We start from the raw sequence: 27,424 nt of genomic DNA, 5'->3' as shown, positions 1-27,424 counted from the left end.
AGCTTTTCTTTTAGAATAGTTTTTGACTCATTAAGTTACTTTTTCACGCACTTCTTGATTTTTGAATGGCTTCATTAGCTCTCATGCAGAATTAAAGTTTGTTCTTCAAAACCAACCGATTGTGAGAAAGGAGATGACAAGGCAATTATAGCCAAGTGGTTAATACCTCCATCGAGGTGACGGAATGGGACTCAGGAGGTTGGGGTTCGAATCCTACCTTCGGCTGTTGTTCTTGTACCCATAAAGAAAAATTATTCTAGGCTACAGCCCCTGAATTAAATTGCGCCGTCTGTCTTTCCAGAGCCATTTTTCCGACGTTAGTCGGTTTATGTTAGCCCATTTAGTCGTATTAGTCTATTTAATTTTTTCCTACTTTCAATTTTTTGTCCGACCAATTTTTCGGCTCACCAACAGGTTTCGTGACTTTTTGTCTTGAAACTGGTACAGCCCAAAGTTGCTGAGCATGTCTCTATGAAGCTTACTAGTCTCTAAGTATGCGATTCGCCGAAACTCTTGAGCCTAGAAATTTCTTACTTCCTCTTTAACGGCGTCTGAAGCATTTAGTTTTAACGTGTTTGTCTTTAATGCATTTTATTTCTGCAGATTTTTCTTAACCTCGCTTAAATGGCATGCATTTTTTCGAAAGAAACGGGATAGACCGGGAAAGCGCGCGTTAAGTCTCTGAGCAGCTTTCTTAGAGCTGTAAGTTCACGAATCAGCGAAACTGTTGAGGAACGCTTGAGGAGGCTAATATTCGTGATTTGAAGCGCTTTTTTGGAGCTCCAAACTTTTAACCCGGCGACCGATCAGTGCCTCCTGAGGCTAAAATTGCTCTGCTTAATCTAGCTACAACCAAAGCCAGCCCCTCGCCTTTCGTTCCACAGCTTATCGTCCGACGGTAGTCAGCTTATGTTATTTGAACATGAAACCAAATGTTTATCCAGCTTTGCCCGCGGATGAAAAAATTAATGCAATGAAATAGAAACTTAGATTGAGTTGGAAGTGTTGTTTTCCCTTTTATCAATAATCATTGATTGTTTTATTTTAAGTTTTTTTCTTTTTTTAATATGATTTTGGAAGGAATCTGTGACGCTGAGGTTGTGAGTCTATAATTTACGAGGCTTTACTTGGTCTCATCTTGATTTTTTTAATTCAAAATTTGTATTGAGGCACTCTTTGCACGACTCAAAGAAGGTTAGTGGTGGAGCCTCTTTGATCGATAATTTTGTTGCAGTGTAAATGCGGCACGTAAAAACTGAATTTTAAGTCGCACTTCCTGAAAGAAATTGAAATGCATGGGAAATTTTGCTTGGCGTTTTTGCATTTTTGTTGTTGAACCTTCCTCCAAAAGAAATCAAAGCCAATTTAGTTGAGTGGTTCTGATGCCAGGCTGTCAACCTGGAAATCATGGGTGCTTTTTACTCTCATAAAAGATTTCCATGCTAGAACCGTCTAAATTAAGTTGACCGAACCTGTCTGTCATTCGAGAGCAATTTATCCGACGTTAGTCAGTTTCTGTTAGACTGTTTTATTACGGTCAAATTTTTGCGGAATTTTTGTTATTGTAATGCAAATTTTGTCAGAATGATATGACTGAATTCAAAGTTTGAAGAACTTAAAATCGAAGCGACAGTGCAAATAGTTACATACAAGAAAATCAAATTGGTAGTTGTTGTTACTGCAATATATAAATACTGTCGAGTAGTTTTCAAATAAAACTGATTTAGATGGTCTATCATATTTTCTAATTTTGTTATTAGCTAGAAATTGAGCTCAGTATTCGAATTCCACCTGTGTTCAAATCTGAAAACGCTGGGACAATTTTTGATTAATTTAAAAAAATTTTGTGCGTTGGTTTTCCATTTTAAATCGATAATGAGTGCAGGCTCTTGAAAACATTGAATTGTTTGTTTCAGGACTTGTCATGGTTTGTTTTTGATATATATAATTGTTGTAACGCAATGTATAATTGTTGCGCTATTTAAATGTCAAAGTTTTTCCAGTTAAATTATTATACAAGCGTAAATGATGGTTTGTTAAATGGCTATAGTGTTTAATAAGTGCTTGTAAAAATCTTCATCTGAATTTATTCAGCCATTCTCTTTCTGAAAGGGTATAGAATCTGCAGAAAGCAGGCGCTTTCTTTTTAAGTTTCCATGACATCATTGCAACTTTTCGTGGCACAAAAATTTCGGCATTGCTTTGCCTGGCTACCACTTCTTTGTCAATGCATTCATCATGCAATTCGTCTTGTCTCTGTTTGAGTTCAGAGAGCTCAATTCTCATTCTTTCCTCGCCAAATTGTTCAACCTTTTGATCGAATAGTGTTCTAAAATGTTTGTAGATTGTATCATCAGCCCAAAGTTTTTTCCTTATTGCACTTTCGACATCTTGGTCAAATTGCTTGTTGTAGTGTTCTTTTCTGTATCGTTCGTAGAGTGAGATGTATGTAATTTGCTCTGTTGATATTCCAAGGTGCTCTTTGAGTAGAATAAGGCTTTCGTCGAAACGTTCCGTGATCATCACAATGTCGAAAGTGTCCTCCATGAATCTGATCGTAGCTTCTACTTCATTCTCTGTCATGTTCAAGGCCTTTTGTGACTCCTTAAACACGTCAAAGTTATTGGCTAAAGTAATCAGCTTTCAATATAAATGTGCTAGCGTAGCGGTGCTAAAGAGGGCCGATCAACAGGACGACGTTTCAAATGGATGACTCGGAATTTTGTTCCAACTGGACGACAAATGCATGCATTCTCAATGTTAATCCTCGAAAAACATTGAAATATTGACCATTATATCCATAATGTAGTCACAATAAGCATCCATGTTGACTAATTTAAACGAGAAAGAAGGAAGGGAAAATTATATATTTTATCGCATCTGGCCATGCCTCAGCGGCCCATGCGACTCGATATCACAACCGAACGTAAGAGCGCGCCCCAATCTATCACAACTGGCCCGTCAACTAGGACTAAATTATCAGCTCATATTGAGATTTTGCATGCATGATTTTTTGTTGTCCATTTGATATCATCATCATCGTTTGTTTATACACTTCTTTCTTCAGACTCGAATTTACAGATACAGAATTTCGATGTCGTCAATTTGAACCCCCCCCTGCTAAAACTTGCAGTCACGTTAGATACCAAAAAAACATGGGGGACTGACATCCATGTAAGAGACCTCAATGTGGGTCCGAAAGTATGCGAAGTTAGAAATTACCTTTGAGCGCTGGTTGAATTGGTAGAAATACCAGTTTCCGAGAATGATCCGGAGCTGTTGGTGATATGTCCCTGTTCCATTTATCTTTCTTAGAATTGCATCGTACCTATTCACAACTTGGGCTGTTAACTGCTTCGCGTCTTCTATCTCAGGTAGAGCGTTGCTTTTGTCCTTGAATTTGTAGTATGTAATCCGAGATTCAAATGCATCGGGAATATCGCGCAGTATTGTCAGGAAAACGGACTCCGAGTTTTTTGGGATTAATTTCTCCACCTCTGATTGGAGGAAATTCATGTGAAATAGAATGACATCAGGATTCTGCGTCTTTGATTGAGTTGCTATGAATGGTTTCTCCAGATAAGAGAAGAAGTTCTTGCCATTTTTGGGAACCGCAACCTTCAATTTGTTATAAAGTGCATGTCTGCACAGAATTGATTGGATGGTTGTTGAGGCGGTCTTGTGAGTCTTCACAAAAACAATTTTCTTCGCGCTTTTCTGAGGGTGCACCAGCAATTGTTCAAAATCTGAATGCCTTTCTGATGAATCGAGCCAGTGCTGAATGAGGAAAATGCTAAAATTTGGAGACCTCTCGTTTTGACTCATAAAACATTTAGTGTTTTTAGGGTCTTTCAGGGACTTTCCCATTATAGACCCCCCAACACCCACGAATTTATAGCCCCTCATTATGGTATAATTACCCTGATGGGGGGAGGTTATATGACCACTTAGCTGTGGGAGCGGGATATAATGGGAAAGACCCCGTTTGTACCTGAAGTTCCGAGCCTTGCTAACTTAGATGACCTCTAACTGGTTTGCTAGTCAGCACTAACATGGAAGCTCGGTAATGTGTGGTCTCGACGTTTCCTTGCGATTTTCACTATTTTTCGTCAGTTTATATGGTCTGCAGAGACTTTTTGTTTGTTGTAGATTTTGTTTTGATTACAATCTGACTTCGTTTATATCTATTTTAAGTTGTTTTTGTCTGAGAAATAAAATTAGATGGTTTCGAACTGTTTTGTTTCTTGGAACTTTTTCTTATGTTGAAGACCTTGTGTTTTTCAGAATTTATTGTTGTGTAATGGCTCCTCTAGAGCTATGGCAGTAATCATAAAATGAGACCAGAATTTTAATCCTGACTTTCGAGATTCTTCGTCTCAATGTCAGGCTTGTTTAAGCAAAGCTGTGGATAATAACTGATAAATCTCTCTCAAGGCCTCTCAAGAAGTCGCAACTTGAACTGTTACTGGGGGATTATCCATTTAGTCTTTTTATAGCTGCGAAGCTGTAAGCTGAGCGTAGCTATATTGCGGTGCTCTTGGTTTTTTACAATTCAAATAATTTGAATTGTATTGGGGCGCTGTCTTTTTTACGACTCGAAGAGGAGTATTGGAGAAGTCCTTTTTTTTTAATCAATTTTATTGGAGTGAATTTTTAAGCGGGAAATGAAACGCGTGAAAAAACGAGTGATTTGGTTGCTGAACAAAAGTGAGGAGCGGAGCGAAAAGAGAGTGACTTTTTGTTCATACCGCTGTTTTTGAGAGAGCGAGAAATTGATGTGTAAAAAAATTTTCTCTGAGCGAGCGAAATTTTTTTGTTCACGTGCGGCTTTTAAAAGCAGCTTTTTTGCAATTTTTCTTGTTTAAGAGGTCTGATTATGATATTGTATTGGATTTGAGCTCGTTCTGATAGGAATTGAAGGTTTCAAGTAGTTAATTTGAGTTTTATGCAAATTTGGAGGTTTTTGATCAGTTTTGCTGATTTTTCGACGAAATTTAATGTATTTTGGCCTTTTGTTTTGTTTTACTGCTTTAAGTGCAATTTGCATAGAAGCTCGTATCTCAAAGAATATCAGGGATATAAATTGATTACAATTTTGTTGGTATAAAACATTTTTTTCTGAAGAAAAATGACAGAAAAATAGAGAATTTTTTAACCACTTTTTTAATTTTTTGTTTTTTTCTCGTTTTTTTATTCAATCGTAGACAATTTTTTCAGCTTGTTATGACTTGCCCATTATTTCGCGAGCATTTCATTGCTCTATTTGCTCAAAGTAACTTTATTTGGTTTTATTTTTTCTTGTAAAATTTAAAAAACACCTTACGTTTTCTCGTTTTTTTTTGTTCAATTTGGTTTTAAATGTCGTTTCTATTCTTCCTCAACCTTTGATAGCATTTGGGGAGTTTTCTAGTGGAATTCAGTTGTTGTAGCTCTTTTGGATGTCTCTCATTTTGATTGATATTAGTTTTGAGTTGTTTTTGTTAAAGAAAATCGAGTAGATCAGAGCAAATTTTTGCCACTTTTTGTCTTTTTTCTAAGTTTTTTTGCCTATTTCTTCCAATTTAATGTTTTTTTGTTGGTAACTTTTTCTCAATAAGGAGCTTTTTTGTAGGTGTTGATTCTATGAATTTGCACTTGAAGGCTTAGCAGGGCAGTTTTCATTTAAACAAATTATACAAAACTCTAATTCGTTAAAGAGATTTTCTTAGTCTTTTTTTAGTTTGTTGTTTAACGTTTCTCTGCAAGTACTAGGTGGGTGATTGATCTAGCAAAATATATAACTAATTGATTTCTATGAGTTATGGATGGGAAGCTGCATGTTATCTTTTTGTAGAGAATTTTGTTTTGATTTTTAGAGAATATTATTTTTTGCTTTTGTTCTTTGTCAAGTTTCCACTTCTCCAGTCTTTTCTTTGTGAATTGGTTACAATGTCTGTCGATTGGTAATATTCTGGTGATGCATCTGATTAGTGAGAATAGTCAGATTTCTACTTCGAGTCGTTTCCGGAATTCTTCCGGCTATGTTTTTTTTTAAGATCTGTTCACACATTTTCATGATTTTTGAAGTCAAATTGGAGTAGTGATTTTGGTCACGCCGAAACAGGAAATGGAGCGAAAAAGCGAGTGGTTTTGCGGCGTGAATTTTTTTCGCTCTAATTTTAAAGTAGAGTGAGAAAATGGTGTTTGAACAAAAATTCGGTTACTCGGTAGTGGTTTTTTGTTCACATGCGGCAATTTAACTCTGATTTTTACTGTTTTTCAATTTTTTGGATCGGATTTTTTTCTAAATGGTTTTCCCAATCCATTCACAGCTCATTCTAGGCCTAGTTTTTTTGTGAATTAATATTTCATTTCTCGTTAGTGGTTTTTTTGTTCACATGCGGCATTTTGACATTGATTTTGTTTTTTTTCTTATTTTTTTATCAGAATTTTTTAAAAATGGTTTTCTCAATTCACTGTTAGTCCATTCTAGGTCTAGTTTTTCTGTTTAGTCAAAGAAAATTCTTTGAATTGTACGTCAGGACTTGTCCTGCTATGTTTTTTTGTTTCGTCATCTGACGCTCTTTTTTCGTTTTACATTTGTTCGCACAGCAAAGCTGAAAAAAGTCAAATTTTCTGAATGACTTCTTCCTCTCACTAACGGAATTTGCGCGCGTGACGTCATTTCTCACTCGCTTTAGCAAAAGTTTTTAGGTTATTTGCGTGATTAGATTTTGATCATACGTGACTTACCTTACTCAATAAAATGACTTTTGCACTTTAAAACATAAGTTTAATTTGAATTTGTTTAAGGTCAAAGGAACTCATATGTGCAGTAAAGGTCTCTAATAAGAGCTTCTGCGGAATGAATTTTAACAAGCTTTAGTGATTTATCGCTGAATGTTTTTTTACCTAGTTTGTTGAGCGGCGTCAATTTTTTTTTTCAATTAGATCTGTATCTGTTTCTATCTCTATTATATGGCACGCAGGTCTATTCTTTCGCAGCTATTCCGGCAATCTGCCGGCTATGTTTCTCGTCTTTTTCTATTTTTCTCGGTTGTCTCGATATAAGTTTTCATTTTTTCTCGTTTATCACGGATAAAACAGAAGGTCTAGGCAACTACGTCTCATGAGACAATATATTAGGTTCAAACTTGTAAAGAAATGTAAAAACTAGTTTTATGTTTAGTTTTTGTCCTTTTTATTGTAGAAAATGAATTGACCAATAAGTGGCCACATCACAAAGAGTTCTAAGGTTTATTGTCTAGTGCCGCTATATGCGAAAATTATCCGAAAAATATTTTAAAGTTGGAGTTTTTTTGCCTTTCCTTTTTTCTCGTTTTTCCTCCACTTTAATCCAACTGAATAATAGACTAAATATATTTTTTAAATTAGTGGGTTGCGTTTGAGTGAATGAAGCTTTTTTTGCGTTGGCTCGTGAAAAGTCTTCCGCTTAATTCCTTTTCAAATTTTGTTTGTTTTTTAATCTTCACGCCTCAAGATGTCAAGTGGCATTTAGGTTTATGGAGCTCTTTGCATTTGTTTACGTGGCGACTTAAAATATTCTTTAAATAGTGAAATAAGAGTATATCAACGTTGAACAAGTTAGAAAAACAAACAAGATTGAAAAAAATTGATTATAATTTAAAAAGGTCTCCGATTAGAATTCGAAATCGATTGGAGAATTTCTAATTGAGGGTCGAAAACATTGCTCTCAAGAATATAACGTTCTTCAAGAGAATAATAAATTTGTAACCATCTCCAGCTGCGAACGTTACTAAAACCACAGGCGGTGCGGTTTTTTCTGACATCAGATTTTATAGCAAATAAAAATTCAAAAAATTTATCTAGGAAATGAAGTTGTTTGTCGGACAATTACGGGAAGAAAAAGTTATATGTGAGAAGTCAGCTTTGTCTAAAGTGTACATTGGATGCTTAGATTCGACTTTCGTTGGGGAAAAAGTTTTTAATGTGGCAGGCTCACGAAAAAAACCTTACTCAGAACAATCCATCTTATGAAACGAAATTTGTATCTATATCTTCAATGTTTGACGGCGTTAGTGATTGATTAGGATAACCAGTTTTTTTAAACAATTATCAACAAGCTACAATTGAATTCAAAAACGCGCCAAAGTTGAAAATAAGATAGGTTACAGGTTACAAATTACAATTTTTCACCAAAACGGTTTTTTTTAAATTTTTTAGATGGCCCGCATCAGTTTTTTCTTCAGATGGTTTAAACTAGATGATTTTAAGCTGTTCTGTTTTTGGAAGTTTTACTTATGTTGCAGACTTCGTGTTTTCAGAAATTTTTGTTTTGTTATTGTTCCTCTAGAGCTATGGGATCATTTTAATCCTTTGAATTTTTTTTTTTCATGAACTCTGAGAGAATGAGAGAAAACGAGTTTTGAGAGATTTGCTCATGAGGCAAAAAGTTTTGAGCACGTTGCAGATTTACAAATAATTTCAAATTTTATCTCAAACATCTAAAGTGAAAGTAGTTTCTCGCACCTTTATAAACTTAAAACGTTAAAAACATTTTTTACATCATTTAGAGTTCAAGAAGCAACTTTAACCTATTCTGTTACTTTGCCTTCGACGTTTCCTTGCGATTTTCACTATTTTTCGTCAGTTTATATGGTCTGCGGAGACTTTTTGTTTGTTGTAGATTTTGTTTTGATTACAATCTGACTTCGTTTATATCTATTTTAAGTTGTTTTTGTCTGAGAAATAAAATTAGATGGTTTCGAACTGTTTTGTTTCTTGGAACTTTTTCTTATGTTGAAGACCTTGTGTTTTTCAGAATTTATTGTTGTGTAATGGCTCCTCTAGAGCTATGGCAGTAATCCTAAAATGAGACCAGAATTTTAATCCTGAATTTCGAGATTCTTCGTCTCAATGGCAGGCTTGTTTAAGCAAAGCTGTGGATAGTAACTGATAAATCTGATAAGGCCTCTCAAGAAGTCGCAATTTGAACTGTGGCGGGGTTATTTTTATTATAGTATTTTTCTCGTCTTCTTATTTTTCTCGGTTGTCTCGATATAAGTTTTGGTTTTTTTCGTTTATCACGGATAAATTGGCAGGTCTAACTATGTCTCAAGGGCTAATATATTAGACTGTTACATGTGAAGAAATGTATATACTAATTTGTTGTTTAGCTTTTGTCCGTTTTATTGTAAAAAGTGCGTTGACCAATAAGTTGCCACATCACAAAGTATTCTAAGGGTTATTGTCTGGTGTCGTTATATGCGAAAAATTTCTGAAAAGTACCTTAAAGTTTTAGTTTTTTCTTGCCTTTTCTTTTTTCTCAGCTTTAACCCAATTGAATATTAGATTAATTTTTTTATTTAAATTATTAGGTTGCATTTGAGTTGATGAAGCTTTTCTGCGTTGGCTCGTTAAAAGTCTTCCGCTTAGTTCATTTTTAAATTTTGCGGGCGGGTTTTTCTGATATCGGATTTGATAGAAAGTAAAAATCAAAAATTTTATCTAGGAAGTGTTGTTTGTACAGTGTTTATCAAGTTGACTCTTTTGAGCTTTTACTGAATAATTAAAGTAAATCATACGAAATTGGGAGAAAAATCTTGTCTTATTTTTTGCGATGAGTATTTTATGCCAACTATAAATGAAATTAAAACCAAATGGCTCGTGCGATTCTGTGCGTAGCACAGTATTTTCCAACATAGATCAATCTTGCAAAGGAACCAATAATTTTGTTCGGAGATACTGTTGGGAGTATCGGAAAGCAACTTATATGCATTGGACAAAATTACCTGTACTGTTTGAACCAAAAAATATGCTGTTCTTTTCGGGAGACAAAAAGAAAACTCCTTAGTGCATTGTAGAAAGATAAGTGTAGTACGATTTGCAAAACATAGATAGAGACAAGCCATAAAAACAGACACACAACACAAATTACACCCACACACAAAGAAAATCAAACAAATACAAACCCCAATAACAAAAAAATTCTTTGGCAACTGATTTTTACTGTGTTCGTAACGTTTAATTAGTTCTTCTTTGATTTTTTTCCTGAAGGAATAGGCTTGGACTGGTTGAGGCAATTTAATTGTTGGTCGAAATTTTGGCACTAAACTCTGAAGTGAAAGTTTTTCGGAAAATTTTGTTTTTTTTTTGATGTCTGAGCATAATGAAAATGTTAATTTTTGTTAATAATCTCCAAGATCAGTTAACATTGACATTTCAAAAAAAATTTTGGTTTTGGACAAAACTAAAGCCTTAATTTGTAACAATTATATAATCTGTCTATTTCTTATGGTTTTTGACAGTTTTTGAACTTTGCCTCTATTTTTTGTTTAACATTTTAACGCTTACTCGCTCAGGCTAGCCTTCTTTCTCTCTCTCTCTCTCTCTCTCTCTCTCTCTCTCTCTCTCTCTCTCTCTCTCTCTCTCTCTCTCTCTACCTCTCTCTCTCTCTCCTCGACACAAATACCAGACACATTACACGCAAACACTCACTTTCATGCCCGCACACACAAACAAAAACATACAAAAAAAAACCGACAAAATCTTTTTGTTTACGGCAACTGATCTTTAACAATACTTTGGTTCGGTCATTTGTGTCTTATTTGTTGTATCTGGAAAAAATATATGCGGACTTCTTTTGTGGCAATTGCATTGTCAATTGTAAAGTTGAGGTTAAAACTTGAAATGAACTTTCCAAATATTTTTTTTCATGAAAATAATGGGCCAATTCGTTTTTTTTTCAAAGTATCTCAGATTTTTTGAACTGTAGAATCAATAACCACATTTTTAGGTTTTAACATTTTTAAAAACGCAGTTCGTAGCAAAAATGTATTTTTTTAAGTTCTTCTCACAGTTCTTCCACTCTGCCTCTACTTGTGTCTAACAGTTAAAGGAACTTAGTCTCTCAGACTAATTCTCTTTTTCTTTTATGCACACCCATGACCCAGTTTTTGCACATTCATGCACTCACATAAATGAATCCACAAAAACTCAAACGCATAAAAACTCGACGAGAAATATTTTTTCAATTTTGTTTTTGCTTCTGATCTTCAACTTTTAGTTGGTTTCGTTCATTTGTTTTTTCTGATTAATCTGGAATACTTGGTGTAAACTTCTTGAGGCTAATTGTAAAAAAATACTATAAATTTTGTAATAAACTTTTTTCATTTTTTCTCCAAAATTATTGTTAATTTTGATCTTTTCTGAGCATAATGGGTCATTTTTTGTCATCATCGCGCAGATCTGTTGCAGGCTCGAAGAAATAGAGACAATATCGCTTCTAAACATATTTAAAACCGCTTTTGTAGCAAATATTAAATAAAGTTTAATTTTCATGACTAAGCAGTTTTTAGTTTCAGCCTGTTTTCTCGGGAGTATTTTTAATGAAAGTTTTAATATCGTGAACTGAAGTAAAGATTTTTTGTCTTTCAAAAGCACTCCGTTTTTTTATGAAGACTTCAGAATCATTAAAATAAAAAAACATTAGGTTTTCATTTTACAGAAATTCGCCGAGTCCCGAGTTGCTGAATAAGATGAACAATTTCAAAAACAAAAATGGTTAGTTTTGATGAAATTTGAAAGTTCTAGATTTCTGACAAATACCTTTTTCCGCTTTTTGTTCCGACCCCTCTTGAGGGAGGAAGGAACTATATACTCGAATGGGGGTTTTTTTGTTCAGTCAATTTTGGCCGATATATTCATCGTAGATAGTTGAGACTGGTATCATTGAAGAGCTTGTCCAGCGTGGAATATGGAATTAAAAAGATTTTTTTGCTTTTCGTTTTTGACAGGGAGATATCGAGGTTTAAACTTTCGAGAAAATAGAGTGAATTCCGTTGATTTCATTCACCTTTTTTTCGGAATTTTTGACTAAAATTTTGCCAATTTTGATGAAATTTAATAAAATTTTTCAAGAAAATGTTGTTGACTTTACGTTTAAAGACAAAATATATTGTCAGCTATTTTCATTGAATTTTTTTTGTCACATATTCCGGCTAAATATTTCACAAAATTCAGACTTTCATCAAAAACAGCACGAAATAAGATTCTTTAGTCCACTCTGATTAAATTTGCAGGAAGTGCGCACCCAAACACCACTAACACAATCTTTGTAGACTGAAAAAGGGGCTAATTCCATTTCAACTTCCGTCGAGAGTGCTCTGTAAATAAAACTTTGCCGTTTTTTGCTAACCTAATTTGTTGATTTTCAAAAACGCAGCATTTTGATTTTTTAACTAACAAAATATCTATATCAATGATGTTCCAAAAATTAAATATTCCTAATGGGTAATGAGCATTAGCAGGACTAGTTCTGGACCAATCTTGGACCGTTACAATCCAAAAAAAATTGGATTGTCGTCAGTCGGTTTTTTATAAAAAAAATTCGATCTTTTTTATTTTAATTAAGTAACAGAACATTTCAGATTAAAGCTCACTAGTGATAGGTCCTACTGGCTAACTAATTCGCTCGAAATTAATTTATCTAGTTGGTTGCTTGAAAGCTTATGGTCGTTTTGAGTTTTAAAATATTTGATTTTTAAATATATTTGATTTTTTTAAATGTAGCTTAGTGTCAGCAATCAAAGAGTGCTCCTGTTTTCTGCTGAATTCAAATCTAGTCTTTATTGCGGTTTTACGCCTTAAGTTATCGTGTCTGGCTTTGATACTACTAGATTTCACAATTTTTAATTTTTAGGTATTTGCCCATTTCATGTTTTCTAGTTTTGTCAAATTATCACGTTATTGTCAGTTCATATATCACATTTTTCGCGTTCACAATAACGCACAATTGATAATATTTAATTCGTTAAAGATATAGATTGTGGTTCTTTACCGCTTCGACAGTACTTTCTCGAAGAATATAAATTGAATTTTTTATTTTTGTCTTTAACTGTCGTTTTTACTTTGTCTTTTTAGTCGTATATAATTTCCTGTACAATGACCCGGTTCGATTGGCTTTTCCTGGAGGAGGGAGTAGATGAGCCGATTTTCTGATATTAGAAGATAGATAATGGCTTTCACGACTTTGAAAACAATTGTTTTCCAAAATGAAAAAAAAAACATTTCAACCTCGCAATTTTGTTCTTTTTTTGTCTGTTTGTTACCTGGTCTCGTTAATTAAAGTTTAAAGATGACAGTATTTTTGTCAGGGAAGGTGTCAAAAGGGTTTGGTGTCACAAAATCTAATATTGTTCAATAATTCGTTATGACTTTACTGGCTTCGACACGGGTTTTTCACAAAAAAAAAGTAAATTAATTTTTGATTTTTGTCATATTTGACGTTCTTTTTGTACACGTAAGACGTTCTGGATAATTGCAGGTCTCGAGGGCGGCCTTTGGAAGAATAAACGAACCTATTCAATTTTTTCTTTTTTGTAATTAATGGCTTTCATGTCTTTGTAAATAAATTTTTTTCGATAAAACAAGTAATACATAATCTTGCTTTTTTTCTTTTTGGTCTAATTGATACCTAGTTTTACAGAGGTCACATAATACATTTCAAGGGAAGGTGCCAAAAGGGATTGTTGTCACAAAATCTAATGTTTTAAGAGAATTCGTTATGACTTTACTGGCTTCCACACGGGTTTTTCACAAAATGAAAAATAAATTTTTGATTTTTGTCATTTTTGACGTTCTTTTTGTAGACGTAAGACATATTCTGGATAATTTAGCAAATATTAAATAAAGTTTAATTTTTATGACTAAGCAGTTCTCAGTTTCAGCCTTTTTTCTCGGGAGTATTTTTAATGGAAGTTTTAATATCGTGAACTGAAGTAAAAATTTTTTGTCTTTCAAAAGCACTCCGTTTTTTATGAAGACTTCACAATCATTAAAATGAAAACTTTAGGTTTTCATTTTACAGAAATTCGCCGAGTCCCGAGTTGCTGAATAAGATGAGCAATTTCAAAAACAAAAATGGTTAGTTTTGATGAAATTAGAAAGTTCTAGATTTCTGACAAAAAAATACCTTTTTCCGCTTTTTGTTCCGACCCCTCTTGAGGGAGGAAGGAATACCTTTTTCCGCTTTTTGTTCCGAACTCTTGATGGAGGAAGACAAAATATATTGTCAGCTATTTTCATTGAATTTTTTTTTGTCACATATTCCGGCTAAATATTTCACATAATACATTTCAAGGGAAGGTGTCAAAAGGGATTGGTGTCACAAAATCTAATGTTTTAAGAGAATTCGTTATGACTTTACTGGCTTCCACACGGGTTTTTCACAAAAAAAATGAAAAATGAATATTTGATTTTTGTCATTTTTGACGTTCTTTTTGTGGACGTAAGACATATTCTGGATAATTGCAGGTCTCAAGGGCTTCCTTTGGAAGATTGGACGGACCTCTTCGATCTTTTCACTTTGTAATTAATGGCTTTTAAATCTTTGGAAATAAATTTTTTTCGAAAAGAAACAAGTATTACATAATTTTGCATTTTTTCTTTTTTTGTCCAATTGTTGCTTATTTTCATTAATGAGTGGCCACATAATTTATTATGGGTGTTCGACGAAGGTGCAATCGAACATATTTTGGGGGCCAAATTATGGCTTAACGGCTTCCAAAGCATCTTCTGGCAAGTTCTAATTGATTTTTAGGTTGTTGTCTATTTGTTATTCTTTTCGATACTGCATAAAAAATTGAATACCAGGAGTTCTTAATTCCCTTCTATAGAAGCATTGGTAATTGGAAATCTATGGGATATTTTAGTTGATTCCTTATGGTTTTCATTACTTTGAAATTAATTGTTTTTATAAAAAAAATTTCAGCGAATTTTCTAATTTTAATGTTTGTTCTTTTTTGTCTAATTGTTACCAAGCTTTATTATGAACTGGTGAATAACCATTTTGTTCTGGTGAATTACAAGTTATTTTGTTTATTTTCAGTATTATCTGACGCTATTTTGACGTTGTTTTTCAGTTTTGTTTTTTAAAACGGACATAAAATTTTTGATGTAATTAATGTTTGTTGTTGTTGTTTGATTTTGTCGTTCGTCTTTGCTCGCTTTCTTAATATCGGCATATCTCATCAATCTAATGCATCATTTTTTACTCCACTGAGTTATTTGCTTTCGAGGCTATCTTTTCGTTCATACACCAAATTTTTTTTGAAAAATACTTGATTTTTTTTGTGTTTTTCCATCTGTTCCTCAATTGGTAGACAATTATGTGAAAATTGTGGATGAGCGGGTTCGGAACCTTATGTGCGATCGCACATTATCGAGCCGCCTTGTTGTTTTAAAGTTTTCAAAGTGAGTTTTTGGCTATTTTGAGAGCTCTAAATTGCCTGAAATTTTCCATTTTCCAAAAAATGTTTAGGAGAAGCAATGGATGTTACAATAGTTTTTAATCAGCAGAAAATGGAGTTACGGGGGAAAATTTTTTGAAGTTTTGAACAGAAAAAACAACGTAAATGCTTATTCGCATTTTTTTTTTGTCAAATAATTAAAATCGATAAGTTTTAGACTTTAAAGAATTATTGGTGGCAATGAAAAGTCTCGTTAACCTAACTAATTTTTTTGCATATTTCTCCTTTTATTATTTTAATCTTAAATTTCAACGCAATCTGCCCCCCCCCCCCCGAGGGATGTTTCTTTCCTTTTCAATTTCTCCTTCAAAATTTTAAAGTGTTCCCCTTTTTCAAATTTCTGATTTTTTTAAATAAAAATCCAAACTAGATCCAGAGGACTACAAAATGGTTTTTTTCTTCCTCTGCGATGCGTAAACAAAAAGTGAAAATTTGACTGGAGAACGGTGAAAATTTGTCTATGTTTAGTGAACGGTCGGCAAATTTCAAAAAATCAGCAGCGATAAAAAAAATATTTGCAATCGCGACGAAAATTGATTGAAATAAGCGAAAAATGAGACAGATTTTGAATTCCAGTTACCTCTGCTATGCTGGACAGTGGCAGACATAGTATGCCACACCTTAGTTCAACAAAATTGGTTCAATTGTTTTTAGGGCAGTGCGCTTGAGAAATCATGGATAAAATTTGCTAAAATGGTCTGTTTCACGTGTTATTTTATGAAAAGGAAGCTAAATATATAAAATCAGTCAAAATCGACAGTTCCTCGAAAGACGAAAATCCGCATTTTGCATATCTGAACGAGGTCACAGGAAATTGCGCACGCGTCGTGGCGAGTACAAATTTGATGGTTTTTAATCGGCTTATTGTTTCAAAAATTCATTCAATTTTTCAATACTTGACTCAATTTTTGAAAGTTGTTTGTGTCGATTTGATACGGAACTGTTCCGTGAAAGCGCAGAGTTTTTGCATGCCAAGTTGCGTCTATTTAAAATAACCAAGCTTTGTGCTATTAAGTTGCACTACCCGACAATGTAAACAAGTGTAAGATATACCTGAAGTTAACAACAAGGAAGACAATTAACGCCAATTTGGTGAGGAAGCCACATCTTTTGGCTAAGAATCGACATAGACCATTCATGACGTGGTAGCTCCAGCAAAATAATTTTAAAGTGAGTTGAGTTAAGCTTGAAACTAACATGCTGTTTCATTGTTTTTTGTAATTGTTGGAGGCAGCATGAAGCTTTTGTCTTCATTCATTCGGAGGAAAGATGCAGTTTCTGCGCATGTTTAGTCACCACACTATAGTGATAGATGATATGTATAGAGTATTTTTTAATTGATAAGTTGCACTACGCGCAGTCCAATAAGAAGGCTATTGCTTTTGAAAGATAAACTTGTCCCGCATTTTTAAGCTCTTAAGATTCCTGCATTAAAATTTTTGAGCTTCACTGATAATAATTATACGAGTTTTGTAAACATTGCGGTCCTTGATGATGGTTCTAGTGGGATTTCAGGAGCTGTATTTCAGAAAACTTATCTGATTTTCGGACTTTATGGTAGTGTTGTATGGCTGAAGTGAAATGGGGCATGAAGAAATAAGGTTGTTAGTAGATGTCATACTTCATACAATCAATGAAAGCAATTGTGTTCGGGTTTTACTGTTTGACATGCATGCTACAGAACATAGACCTCAAAGCTTCAAATCAGAACTTACAGATAATCTTGGTCTATTTAGGCAGTGTTTTAACTTTTTATCAAATTTATATATTGCGAGATGCGGTTGTTAATTTTCAAAATGCTCGTCCTCTAAAACTTCGTCATGAACTTTTTCACAAAACTTTTGTCTAGCGTCGAGAGCAGTTTTTAAACCTATTACTGAATTATTTTCAATCGTTACCTATGTTTTTCTCTAGTTTTTCTCTTTGCCCAAAGGGAACATGTGTCCAGTTTTAATTTTTGTGTGCCAATATCTTAACCAAGATGTTCCAAAAATTTTTTGCCTATCAAGATCTTAGCAAGGTGTTTCAAGTTCTGCAAGAGTCATAAAGATCTTGCATGACATGGCAAGGTGTATCAAGTTGCGTTCCACTGGGGTGATTATAGCCACTCTGTAAGCTCTGTTGGTTGCCCTGCTGTAGCGGTAAGCCGTGTTGTAGCGGTCGCACAGAGCTGGAATTCGCAGGTAATTTTGGCGGGATACATGCGCTTATTGCCTTTTTTTAACTGGTACCCTAGATTGCATTTGTATCATAATAATAGGTATATTAGTAGTAGTATGTGACTGCCTATCCACAAATTTGAAACAAACCCCGGCACAACGCCCTGTGCTATTTGCCACCGTAGCCCCGTAGGTCGTGTTTTTGTGTTGACTGGTTTGTTGCGTGCGATCATTACTCACTAGTATTCAGAACTCGCTAAACAATAAAAGATTAGGTAACAAACTGCTGACTAAATCAAACCAGTGATTAAAACCGGAAGGCTATTTGTAACAGAACATAAGGTAAATTTTGACGGCGCCAATATTTGCGGTCTATATGTATAGAATGTATTAGATTGAAAAATTAAAACATAACCGACTAACGTCGGGCGAATTGCTCTCAAACGACCGCCGAGTGGTTGGCTTCGTCATTAGCTAGCCACTTAGTGAGGCTAGCTTTAGCTTGATTCTACTGTGCAAATTTTAGTTTTCCAGCCTTGTTAGTAAATAAATCAAATAAAAAACTGATATTTTGAAAATTCGCAAAATTTAAAAGAAAAGCTTCCAGATTTCGCAGTGAAGATGTTTAAAACTATTTTTTGTCGCCGGAGTTATGTCAAGTAACCCATCTGCAAGACTTGAAAATATTCGTTGGTCAGAAAAGATTGTTAAACTCAGAAAAGGACAAAAATATTCAAAAATTTTGAAAACAATAGCAAATTTTAACAAAATCTTGCTAAAAATTGAGATATTAAAATCTTCAAAACCATTTCATTGTCTCAAGAGACTAATTAGTATCCCTATTTCAAGCTTTAAATAATTTCACTGGCTCTTCCATAAAAGATCCATAAACTTAGAACATGATGATAATTGTCCGAAAATTTGTAAAAAAATTAGATTTTATCAAAAAATTGCTAAAGCTGGAGTTGAAAATTGATAACCATTCCATTAACTCTAGAAACTATGCGACAGCTTGTCATCAAACCTCGGAGGAGTTCTCTAGGAACCTGGTGCCGAAAATTGAGAAAAAATTCAAAAAGGTTAAAAAACTTGAAAAAATTGCAAATATTTTTAAAAATTGCTTATATTTAATTCTTGAAAAACACTCCATTGCATCTAGACGCTATGTAGTAGCGTATAATCAAAACCTAGAGGAGGTTATGTGGCTCTTGAGGCTGGAGAAACCTAAAAAAAAATTCAAAAAACTCGAAAAAATGCAAGTTTTATCCGGAAAATAGGGCTGAAAGAACTCAAAAAGTGACAAAAATTTTCAAAAAGCTTAAAAAAATGTGAAAATTAGTGGGGGCAACAGCGCGGTGGGGGATGGGGCAGCATGTGTGTGATTTGTGTGTGTTTGTGTGTGTGTGTGTGCGTGCGTGTGTGTGTGTATGTGTGTGTGTGTGCGCGCGTGTGTGTGTGTGTGCGTGCGTGTGTGTGTGTGCGCGTGTGTGTGTGTGTGCGTGTGTGTGTGTGTGTGTGTGCGCGTGTGTGTGTGTGTGCGCGCGTGTGTGTGTGTGTGCGTGTGTGTGTGTGCGTGTGTGTGTGTCTGTGTGTGCGCGCGTGTGTGTGTGTGTGCGCGCGTGTGTGTGTGTGTGCGTGTGTGTGTGTGTGTGCGCGTGTGTGTGTGTGTGTGTGCGTGTGGGTGCGTGTGCGTGTGTGTGTGTGCGTGTGTGTGTGTGTGTGTGTGGGGGGGGTCAACAGCGGCGTCCTACGAACCGCCCTTCACACCATAAGTATGAGTCTCCAAAGCAGTTTGAGTCGAAACAGAGCTGAAATTTTAATACATATTTCTCTTATTTTAATCTTAAATTTGAACGCAATCTGCCCCTCCCCCTCCCCCGAAGGATGTTTCTTTCCTTTTTAATTTTTCCTTCAAATTTTTATAGTCTTCCCCTTTTCCAAATTTCTGATATTTTTATAAAAATCCAAACTAGATCCAGAGGACTACAAAATTGTTTTTTCTTTCTTTACGATGCGTAAACGAAAAGTGAAAATTTGACTGAAGAAAAGCCAGCCTCGCATATATATTCCCTCATTTTGAAAGAAATGTTGGAACATTAATTTATTTTTCAGTGTAAATGGCGTTATCTTTATTTGGTGAACGGTCGGCAGCGATAAAAAAATTATTTGCAATCGCGACGAAAATTGATTTAAATAATTTAAAAAATGACAGACAGATTTTGAATTCCAGTTACCTCTGCTATGCTGGACAGTGGCAGACATAGTATGCCACAACTTAGTTGAACAAAATTGTTTCAATTGTTTTTAGGGCAGTGCGTTTGAGAAGTCATGGATAAAATCTGATATAAAATGGCCTGTTTCACGTGTTGTTTTATGAAAAGAAAGCTAAATATATAGAAATCAGTCAAAATCGACAGTTCCTTGAAATACAAAAATCCGCATTTTGCATATCTTAAAGAGCTCATAGGAAATTGAGCACGCGTCGTGACGAGTACAAATTTGATGGCTTTTCATCGGTATGTTGTTTCAAAAATTCATTTAACTTTTCAATATTTGACTAATTTTTGATTTTCGATTTATACAGGACTGTCCAGTGAAAGCGAAGAGTTTTTGCGTGCCAAGTTGCGTCTATTTAAAATAACCAAGCTTTGTTCTATTAAGTCGCGCTAACTTAACAAATGTAAACAAATTTAAGATATACCTGAAGTTGACAACAAGGAAGACAATTAACGCCAATTTGGTGAGGAAACCACATCTTTTGGCTAAGAATCGACATAGACCATTCATGATGTTGTAGCTCCAGCAAAATAATTTCAAAGCGAGTTGAGTTAAGTTTGATACTTCCATGCTGTTTCATTGTTTTTTGTAATTGTTGGAGGCAGCATGAAGCTTTTGTCTCCATTCATTCAGAGGAAAGATGCAGTTTCTGCGCATGTTTAGTCACTACACTATAGTGATAGATGATATGTATAGAGTATGTTTTAATTGATAAGTTGCACTACGCGGAGTCCAATAGGAAGGCTATTGCTTTTGAAAGATAAACTTGTACCGCATTTTTAAGCTCTTAAGATTCACTGCATTAAAATTTTTGAGCTTCACTGATAATAATTATACGAGTTTTGTAAACATTGCCGTCCTTGATGATGGTTCTAGTGGGATTTCAGGAGCTGTATTTCAGAAAACTTATCTGATTTTCGGACTTTATGGTAGTGTTGTATGGCTGAAGTGAAATGGGGCATGAAGAAATAAGTTTGTTAGTAGATGTCATACTTCATACAATCAATGAAAGCAATTGTGTTCGGGTTTTACTGTTTGACATGCATGCTACAGAACATAGACCTCAAAGCTTCAAATCAGAACTTACAGATAATCTTGGTCTATTTAGGCAGTGTTTTAACTTTTTATCAAATTTATAAATTGCGAGATGCGGTTGTTAATTTTCAAAATGCTCGTCCTCTAAAACTTCGTCATGAACTTTTTCACAAAACTTTTGTCTAGCGTCGGGAGCAGTTTTTAAACCTATTACTGAATTATTTTCAATCGTTACCTATGTTTTTCTCTAGTTTTTCTCTTTGCCCAAAGGGAACATGTGTCCAGTTTTAATTTTTGTGTGCCAATATCTTAACCAAGATGTTCCAAAAATTTTTTGCCTATCAAGATCTTAGCAAGGTGTTTCAAGTTCTGCAAGAGTCATAAAGATCTTGCATGACATGGCAAGGTGTATCAAGTTGCGTTCCACTGGGGTGATTATAGCCACTCTGTAAGCTCTGTTGGTTGCCCTGCTGTAGCGGTAAGCCGTGTTGTAGCGGTCGCACAGAGCTGGAATTCGCAGGTAATTTTGGCGGGATACATGCGCTTATTGCCTTTTTTTAACTGGTACCCTAGATTGCATTTGTATCATAATAATAGGTATATTAGTAGTAGTATGTGACTGCCTATCCACAAATTTGAAACAAACCCCGGCACAACGCCCTGTGCTATTTGCCACCGTAGCCCCGTAGGTCGTGTTTTTGTGTTGACTGGTTTGTTGCGTGCGATCATTACTCACTAGTATTCAGAACTCGCTAAACAATAAAAGATTAGGTAACAAACTGCTGACTAAATCAAACCAGTGATTAAAACCGGAAGGCTATTTGTAACAGAACATAAGGTAAATTTTGACGGCGCCAATATTTGCGGTCTATATGTATAGAATGTATTAGATTGAAAAATTAAAACATAACCGACTAACGTCGGGCGAATTGCTCTCAAACGACCGCCGAGTGGTTGGCTTCGTCATTAGCTAGCCACTTAGTGAGGCTAGCTTTAGCTTGATTCTACTGTGCAAATTTTAGTTTTCCAGCCTTGTTAGTAAATAAATCAAATAAAAAACTGATATTTTGAAAATTCGCAAAATTTAAAAGAAAAGCTTCCAGTTTCGCAGTGAAGATGTTTAAAACTGTTTTTTGTCTCCGGAGTTATGTCAAGTAACCCATCTGCAAGACTTGAAAAGCTTCGTTGGTCAGAAAAGATTGTTAAACTCAGAAAAGGACAAAAATATTCAAAAATTTTGAAAACAATCGCAAATTTTAACAAAATCTTGCTAAAAATTGAGATATTAAAATCTTCAAAACCATTTCATTGTCTCAAGAGACTAATTAGTATCCCTATTTCAAGCTTTAAATAATTTCACTGGCTCTTCCATAAAAGATCCATAAACTTAGAACATGATGATAATTGTCCGAAAATTTGTAAAAAAATTAGATTTTATCAAAAAATTGCTAAAGCTGGAGTTGAAAATTGATAACCATTCCATTAACTCTAGAAACTATGCGACAGCTTGTCATCAAACCTCGGAGGAGTTCTCTAGGAACCTGGTGCCGAAAATTGAGAAAAAATTCAAAAAGGTTAAAAAACTTGAAAAAATTGCAAATATTTTTAAAAATTGCTTATATTTAATTCTTGAAAAACACTCCATTGCATCTAGACGCTATGTAGTAGCGTATAATCAAAACCTAGAGGAGGTTATGTGGCTCTTGAGGCTGGAGAAACCTAAAAAAAAATTCAAAAAACTCGAAAAAATGCAAGTTTTATCCGGAAAATAGGGCTGAAAGAACTCAAAAAGTGACAAAAATTTTCAAAAAGCTTAAAAAATGTGAAAATTAGTAGTAAAAAATTGCGTATTTTTAGCAATCTTTTGTTCGAACGTAATAACCACGGGGGTTAGGGGGTGCACCGGGGGCTGATGGGGAGGGACGGGGGTGGGCAATAGTGGGGTGGGGGCAACAGCGCTGTGGGGGATGGGGCAGTATGTGTGTGATGTGTGTGTGTGTGTGCGTGTGTGTGTGTGTGTGTGCGTGTGTGCGCGTGTGTGTGTGTGTTTGTGTGTGTGTATGTGTGTGTGTGTGTGCGCGTGTGTGTGTGCGCGCGTGTGTGTCTGTGCGTGTGTGTGTGCGTGTGTGTGTGTGTGTGTGTTTGTTTGTGTGTGTGTATGTGTGTGTGTGTGCGCGTGTGTGTGTGTGTGTGTGTGTGTGTGCGTGTGTGTGTGTGTGTGCGTGTGTGTGTGTGTGTGCGTGTGTGTGTGTGGGTGTGGGGGGGGTCAACAGTGGCGTCCTACGAACCGCCCTTCACACCATAAGTATGAGTCTCCAAAGCAGTTTGAGTCGAAACAGAGCTGAAAGGCTCTAAGAGCACTTAATGCCCGCTGGGCGCTACCTGTTTATCCCCTGTTTGAGGACGAAAAGTCAAAAGCGTCAAACGAAAAATCGCATTAAAAAAGACCGACAGGACTAATATAATTGCTACAAACTTCGTTGGAGAGCAAATAATTAAGAGATAGGAAAGTTTAAGACAGGAAAGTTATTATTGTACTAATAATTCGCACAGTTCAGTCAATTGCGAATATACAGTTCAATTATTCCAAGTCATCTTGGATCTTAGATTTATTGGTGTTCTTTGTGTTGTTTTTATTTTACACTTAGGAGACAAGTCATCTCTGATTAACTAATTTTCGCTTTCGAAGATGCATTTGAGAAACAAAGAAGTTGTAAAAGGAGGTTTGAAGTCATAGTCCTCAATAAATATTACCTCAAGCTGATGAGCAATTAGATATAATTAGAGTCCCCATTAATAAGCACGGCAAATCACGATTTTTGGGTCATCAAAAGAGAATTCCACTAAGGGTGTAGATTGTGCATTATAATACTACGACATGGAAGCCACGAAGAGCGCAAACGTCGAGTTAAATTCAGACTTGACAGATTACCAACCATTTTCCTTGACTTCCAATTACCGGATCCATTGCATATTTAAGGTGCTGCCTGCATCAGATGGTCGAACCATTCTTTTGTGAGGCTCAGAATACCCAATCCAAATCCAACAAGAAAATCAATCAAAATGCATATCATTTGACAGCCGAGGAACGAACGCGAAATCAGTAAAGGACAACAAGTAAAGCACTGGCACTACAAAATACAAATGCTTAAATGGACAAACTGAACGTCTAGTCTAGTACACGAATGTGCCCTATTTTAGCATTTAAAGCGCAAAAAATGCATTTGAAATGCAGACAATACGATGTAAGCCGCGAAAAGTGCTTTTCCTATCATTAATTCGGCTGCTGCATGTTATCATTTTAAAATACGAAAAACGAAGTAGCCCATTTGAAAACTTGAACCGATCCTCTCCAGTCGACAAATGACAGATTCTATATTCTATACTCAATTTCCAAGAACAGCCTGAAATATCATGGCGGTCGGACTGCACACAAACTAGATGGTGCTTGAAAGACACGAAAAGGAATCAGAAACAGAACGTTAACTGAAATCTATCCTAGCTCCGAAGATGTTTTGCGAGAAAAAATCGCAAGCCCGAAACGTCTTTTCGCGGATGAAATCCTACTTAGTTGAAGCATGAATAAATGATAGAGGGCAACAGGCCTCTGGACTGTTTCAAAAATGAGTGTCAGTATTTGATGAATGTCAGTATTTTAACTACACTTTAATGATTTCATCACACTCAAAAAGTTTTTAGACCCATTAAATGGGATATCTTATCAATGGAAAATGGTTGGTAATCTGTCAGGTCTGAATTTAACTCGACGTTTGCGCTCTTCGTGGTTGCCATGTCGTAGTATTATAATGCACAATCTACACCCTTAGGGTGTAGATTGTGCATTATAATACTACGACATGGAAACCACAAAGAGCGCAAACATCGAGTTGAATTCAGACTTGACAGATTACCAACCATTTTCCTTGACTTCCAATTACCGGATCCATTGCATATTTAAAGTGCTGCCTGCATCAGATGGTCTAATAATTCTTTTGTGAGGCTCAGAATACCCTATCCAAATCCAACAGGAAAATCAATCAAAATGCATATCATTTGACAGCCGAGGAACGAACGCGAAATCAGTAAAGGACAACAAGTAAAGCACTTGCACTACAAAATACAAATGCTTAAATGGACAAACTGAACGTCTAGTACACGAATGTGTCCTATTTTAGCATTTGAAGCGGAAAAAATGCATTTGAAATGCAGACAACACGATGCAAGCCGCGAAAAGTGCTTTTCTTATCATTAATTCCGCTGCTGCATGTTATCATTTTAAAATACGAAAAACGAAGTAGCCCATTTGAAAATTTGAACCGATCCTCTCCAGTCGACAAATGACAGATTCTATATTCTATACTCAATTTCCAAGAACAGCCTGAAATATCATGGCGGTCGGACTGCACACTGCACACAAACTAGATGGTGCTTGAAAGACGAAAAGCAATCAGAAACAGAACGTTAACTGAAATCTATCCTAGCTCCGAAGATGTTCTGCGAGAAAAAATCGCAATCCCGAAACGTCTTTTCGCGGATGAAATCCTACTTAGTTGAAGCATGAATAAATGATAGAGGGCAACAGGCCTCTGGACTGTGTCAAAAATGAGTGTCAGTATTTGATGAATGTCAGTATTTTAACTACACTTTACTGATTTCATCACACTCAAAAAGTTTTTAGACCCATTAAATGGGATATCTTATCAATATAAGTCATTGCACTCTAAATAGGGGAAAATGGATCACAAGATATTAAAATCATTTATACCTGAGTCATTCTCGGAAATCACAAAGCTTAAAGCCAGGAATTGAAATGTTTTCTTTTCGATCTCATTAGTACGTAGAACAATTAGTGTTTATATTTCTTTTTGATCTCAATCTTAGTTTTGCACGTCTTCAAATCGATCGCATCTAATCTTTCACCTGTATTATGTATCGGTGAAATCGTAAAATGTACGTGAGTTATTTTTTAAACGGAATGCCTTTTCTAATTTGCGGTTACATGACAATTTACCCAGTGCCAAAATACCCAATGCCAAAATACCTAATGCCATTATACCCAATTCACATATACATTTTCGTTCCATAATCCGAGTACTAATTAGCAGAAAATAGCTCGTACACGTATAATTTAACAAGCGGATAATTTAATCCCTTGTTTGATTGTGATAGTTTCATACCAAGTCCCACGTGCCGCTGAGGCATGGTCATGCTCATTAAGTATGTTAAAACATACGAGTAATGGCAACTGCTAATTTGTAGTCGGATTATTGAACGAAAATATCAAAGTACATTGGGCATAATGGCATTGGGTATATTGGTATTGGGTATAATGGCATAGGGTAAATTGTCCTGACACCCTATTTTGCAAATTGCTCTGCTGCTTTGTTATTGTTGATATCAACATAACTTTTTCAGATTTTCATTGAAGGAACGCTTATTACCGATGCCTCCCACCGCTAAAGATTCTTCTGGGCGACGATTGAGGTCGAAGTTTAAGACACACGTTGAAGCTGGCAATTTCTACGAGGCGCATCAGTTGTGTAACACGCTTCTGTTCCGTTATTCTAATTCAGAGAATTACCCCGACGCTTTCGAACTCATTACTTACAGTGCTAACATATTCATTGATCATGCTGTTTTTCACAGTACGTTCGATCTTCTGAATCAGTATGTCAATTTGGCTTCAAAAGCATCAGAATTTGGAAATCACGAGAGAATGATTGAATTCAAGTCGATATTAGGGCGGCTTTCAGAACAAGCTGACGATAGAATTTCAGTTATAAACTTAGCAGTTAAAAAATCAAAAACCCAAAAATTGCCCCGTGGAAATCCTGTGCTGCATTTGTATTTAGCTAAGATGTACGAAGAGGAATTCCAGCTTCAAAAGGCCAGATATCACTACATTTTTTCATCAGATCCTAAGAAATGTGCCTTGTTCTGTATCAAATTATCACATGCTGGCCTTCAAACTGAGGTCTCATTATTCGCAGCTCAAGCTATTCTGCAGTACCTAGTCATTGAAGAAGTTGAATATGCGAAAACCTTTTTGGACTTCTACGTTCAGTGTCATCCCAAAATACAAACAAAAAATATCCCCTTCGATTTCCCTTTGCTTAATTGCTGCTATTTCCTACTAGTTCACATTCCGAATGGAAAGTTAGACAATTATTTGCGCCTGACAAGCGCTTATGAGAAATCTTTGAAGAGAGACCAAAGTTTTGCGCCGTGTTTGGAGAAAATTGGCGTGAAGTATTTCGGTTTATCGGTTCCAAAGCCGTCCGGTGGGGGTGGTTTAATGGGTCTTTTGGATTCCCTCTTTGAAACTATGGGCGATGGAGATGCTGACAAAGCAGGCGATGAAGATGAGTTCCTGTCTGCTGATGAAAACGCAGATGATTCCACAGATTTGAACCGAGACTCCAAACGAATCAAAATCAGCGAGCCGAAAATTGAGGCATCGGATCTCGATTAGATTATTGTTGATATTGGTCGTAATATAAACTTTTAAATTGTTTATAAAGTTCGTCCTTATTTGATTTGATATAAATTTGAATTGATGTTCGGTACGGGTTTCTTCTGAAGCAATTATTGGATGAGGACAGTGGAGTGAATTGTCTCTTCTGAATTTAGTTCATAATGTCTCATGCGGAGCTAAGTATTAGAGCAAAACTGGCGCAGAGGCGA

The 27,424-nt window shown here is 35.4% G+C and overlaps 2 protein-coding genes across 3 annotated transcripts; one reads left to right on the top strand and one right to left on the bottom strand.

Annotated features, from left to right (window-relative positions):
• Positions 1–1,740: 1,740 nt before the first annotated feature.
• On the bottom strand, positions 1,741–20,690 carry LOC142348592 (galactosylceramide sulfotransferase-like). 2 transcript variants are annotated; one of them, XM_075399999.1, is made up of 3 exons: positions 20,130–20,690; positions 3,223–3,793; positions 1,741–2,604 (listed from the first exon to the last, which is right to left on the bottom strand). In XM_075399999.1, exons 1-3 carry the CDS (start codon positions 20,273–20,275, stop codon positions 2,077–2,079), a joined length of 1,245 nt encoding a protein of 414 aa, XP_075256114.1. In that variant the 5' UTR covers positions 20,276–20,690; the 3' UTR covers positions 1,741–2,076. The 2 variants fall into 2 exon arrangements, with proteins under 2 accessions (XP_075256114.1, XP_075256105.1); XM_075399990.1 differs by lacking the exon at positions 20,130–20,690 and adding an exon at positions 16,323–16,538.
• A 5,462-nt stretch (positions 20,691–26,152) lies between these two features.
• Positions 26,153–27,309, top strand: LOC142348585 (Golgi to ER traffic protein 4 homolog). The gene has a single exon (XM_075399982.1). It carries the CDS (start codon positions 26,184–26,186, stop codon positions 27,210–27,212), a length of 1,029 nt encoding a protein of 342 aa, XP_075256097.1. The 5' UTR covers positions 26,153–26,183; the 3' UTR covers positions 27,213–27,309.
• Positions 27,310–27,424: the final 115 nt, after the last annotated feature.

Source organism: Convolutriloba macropyga, chromosome 1 (genome assembly GCF_964194025.1).
Source record: "Convolutriloba macropyga chromosome 1, txConMacr16.3, whole genome shotgun sequence".
Taxonomy (NCBI): domain Eukaryota; kingdom Metazoa; phylum Xenacoelomorpha; order Acoela; family Convolutidae; genus Convolutriloba; species Convolutriloba macropyga.
This window is presented reverse-complemented; position numbering and strand designations above follow the sequence as displayed.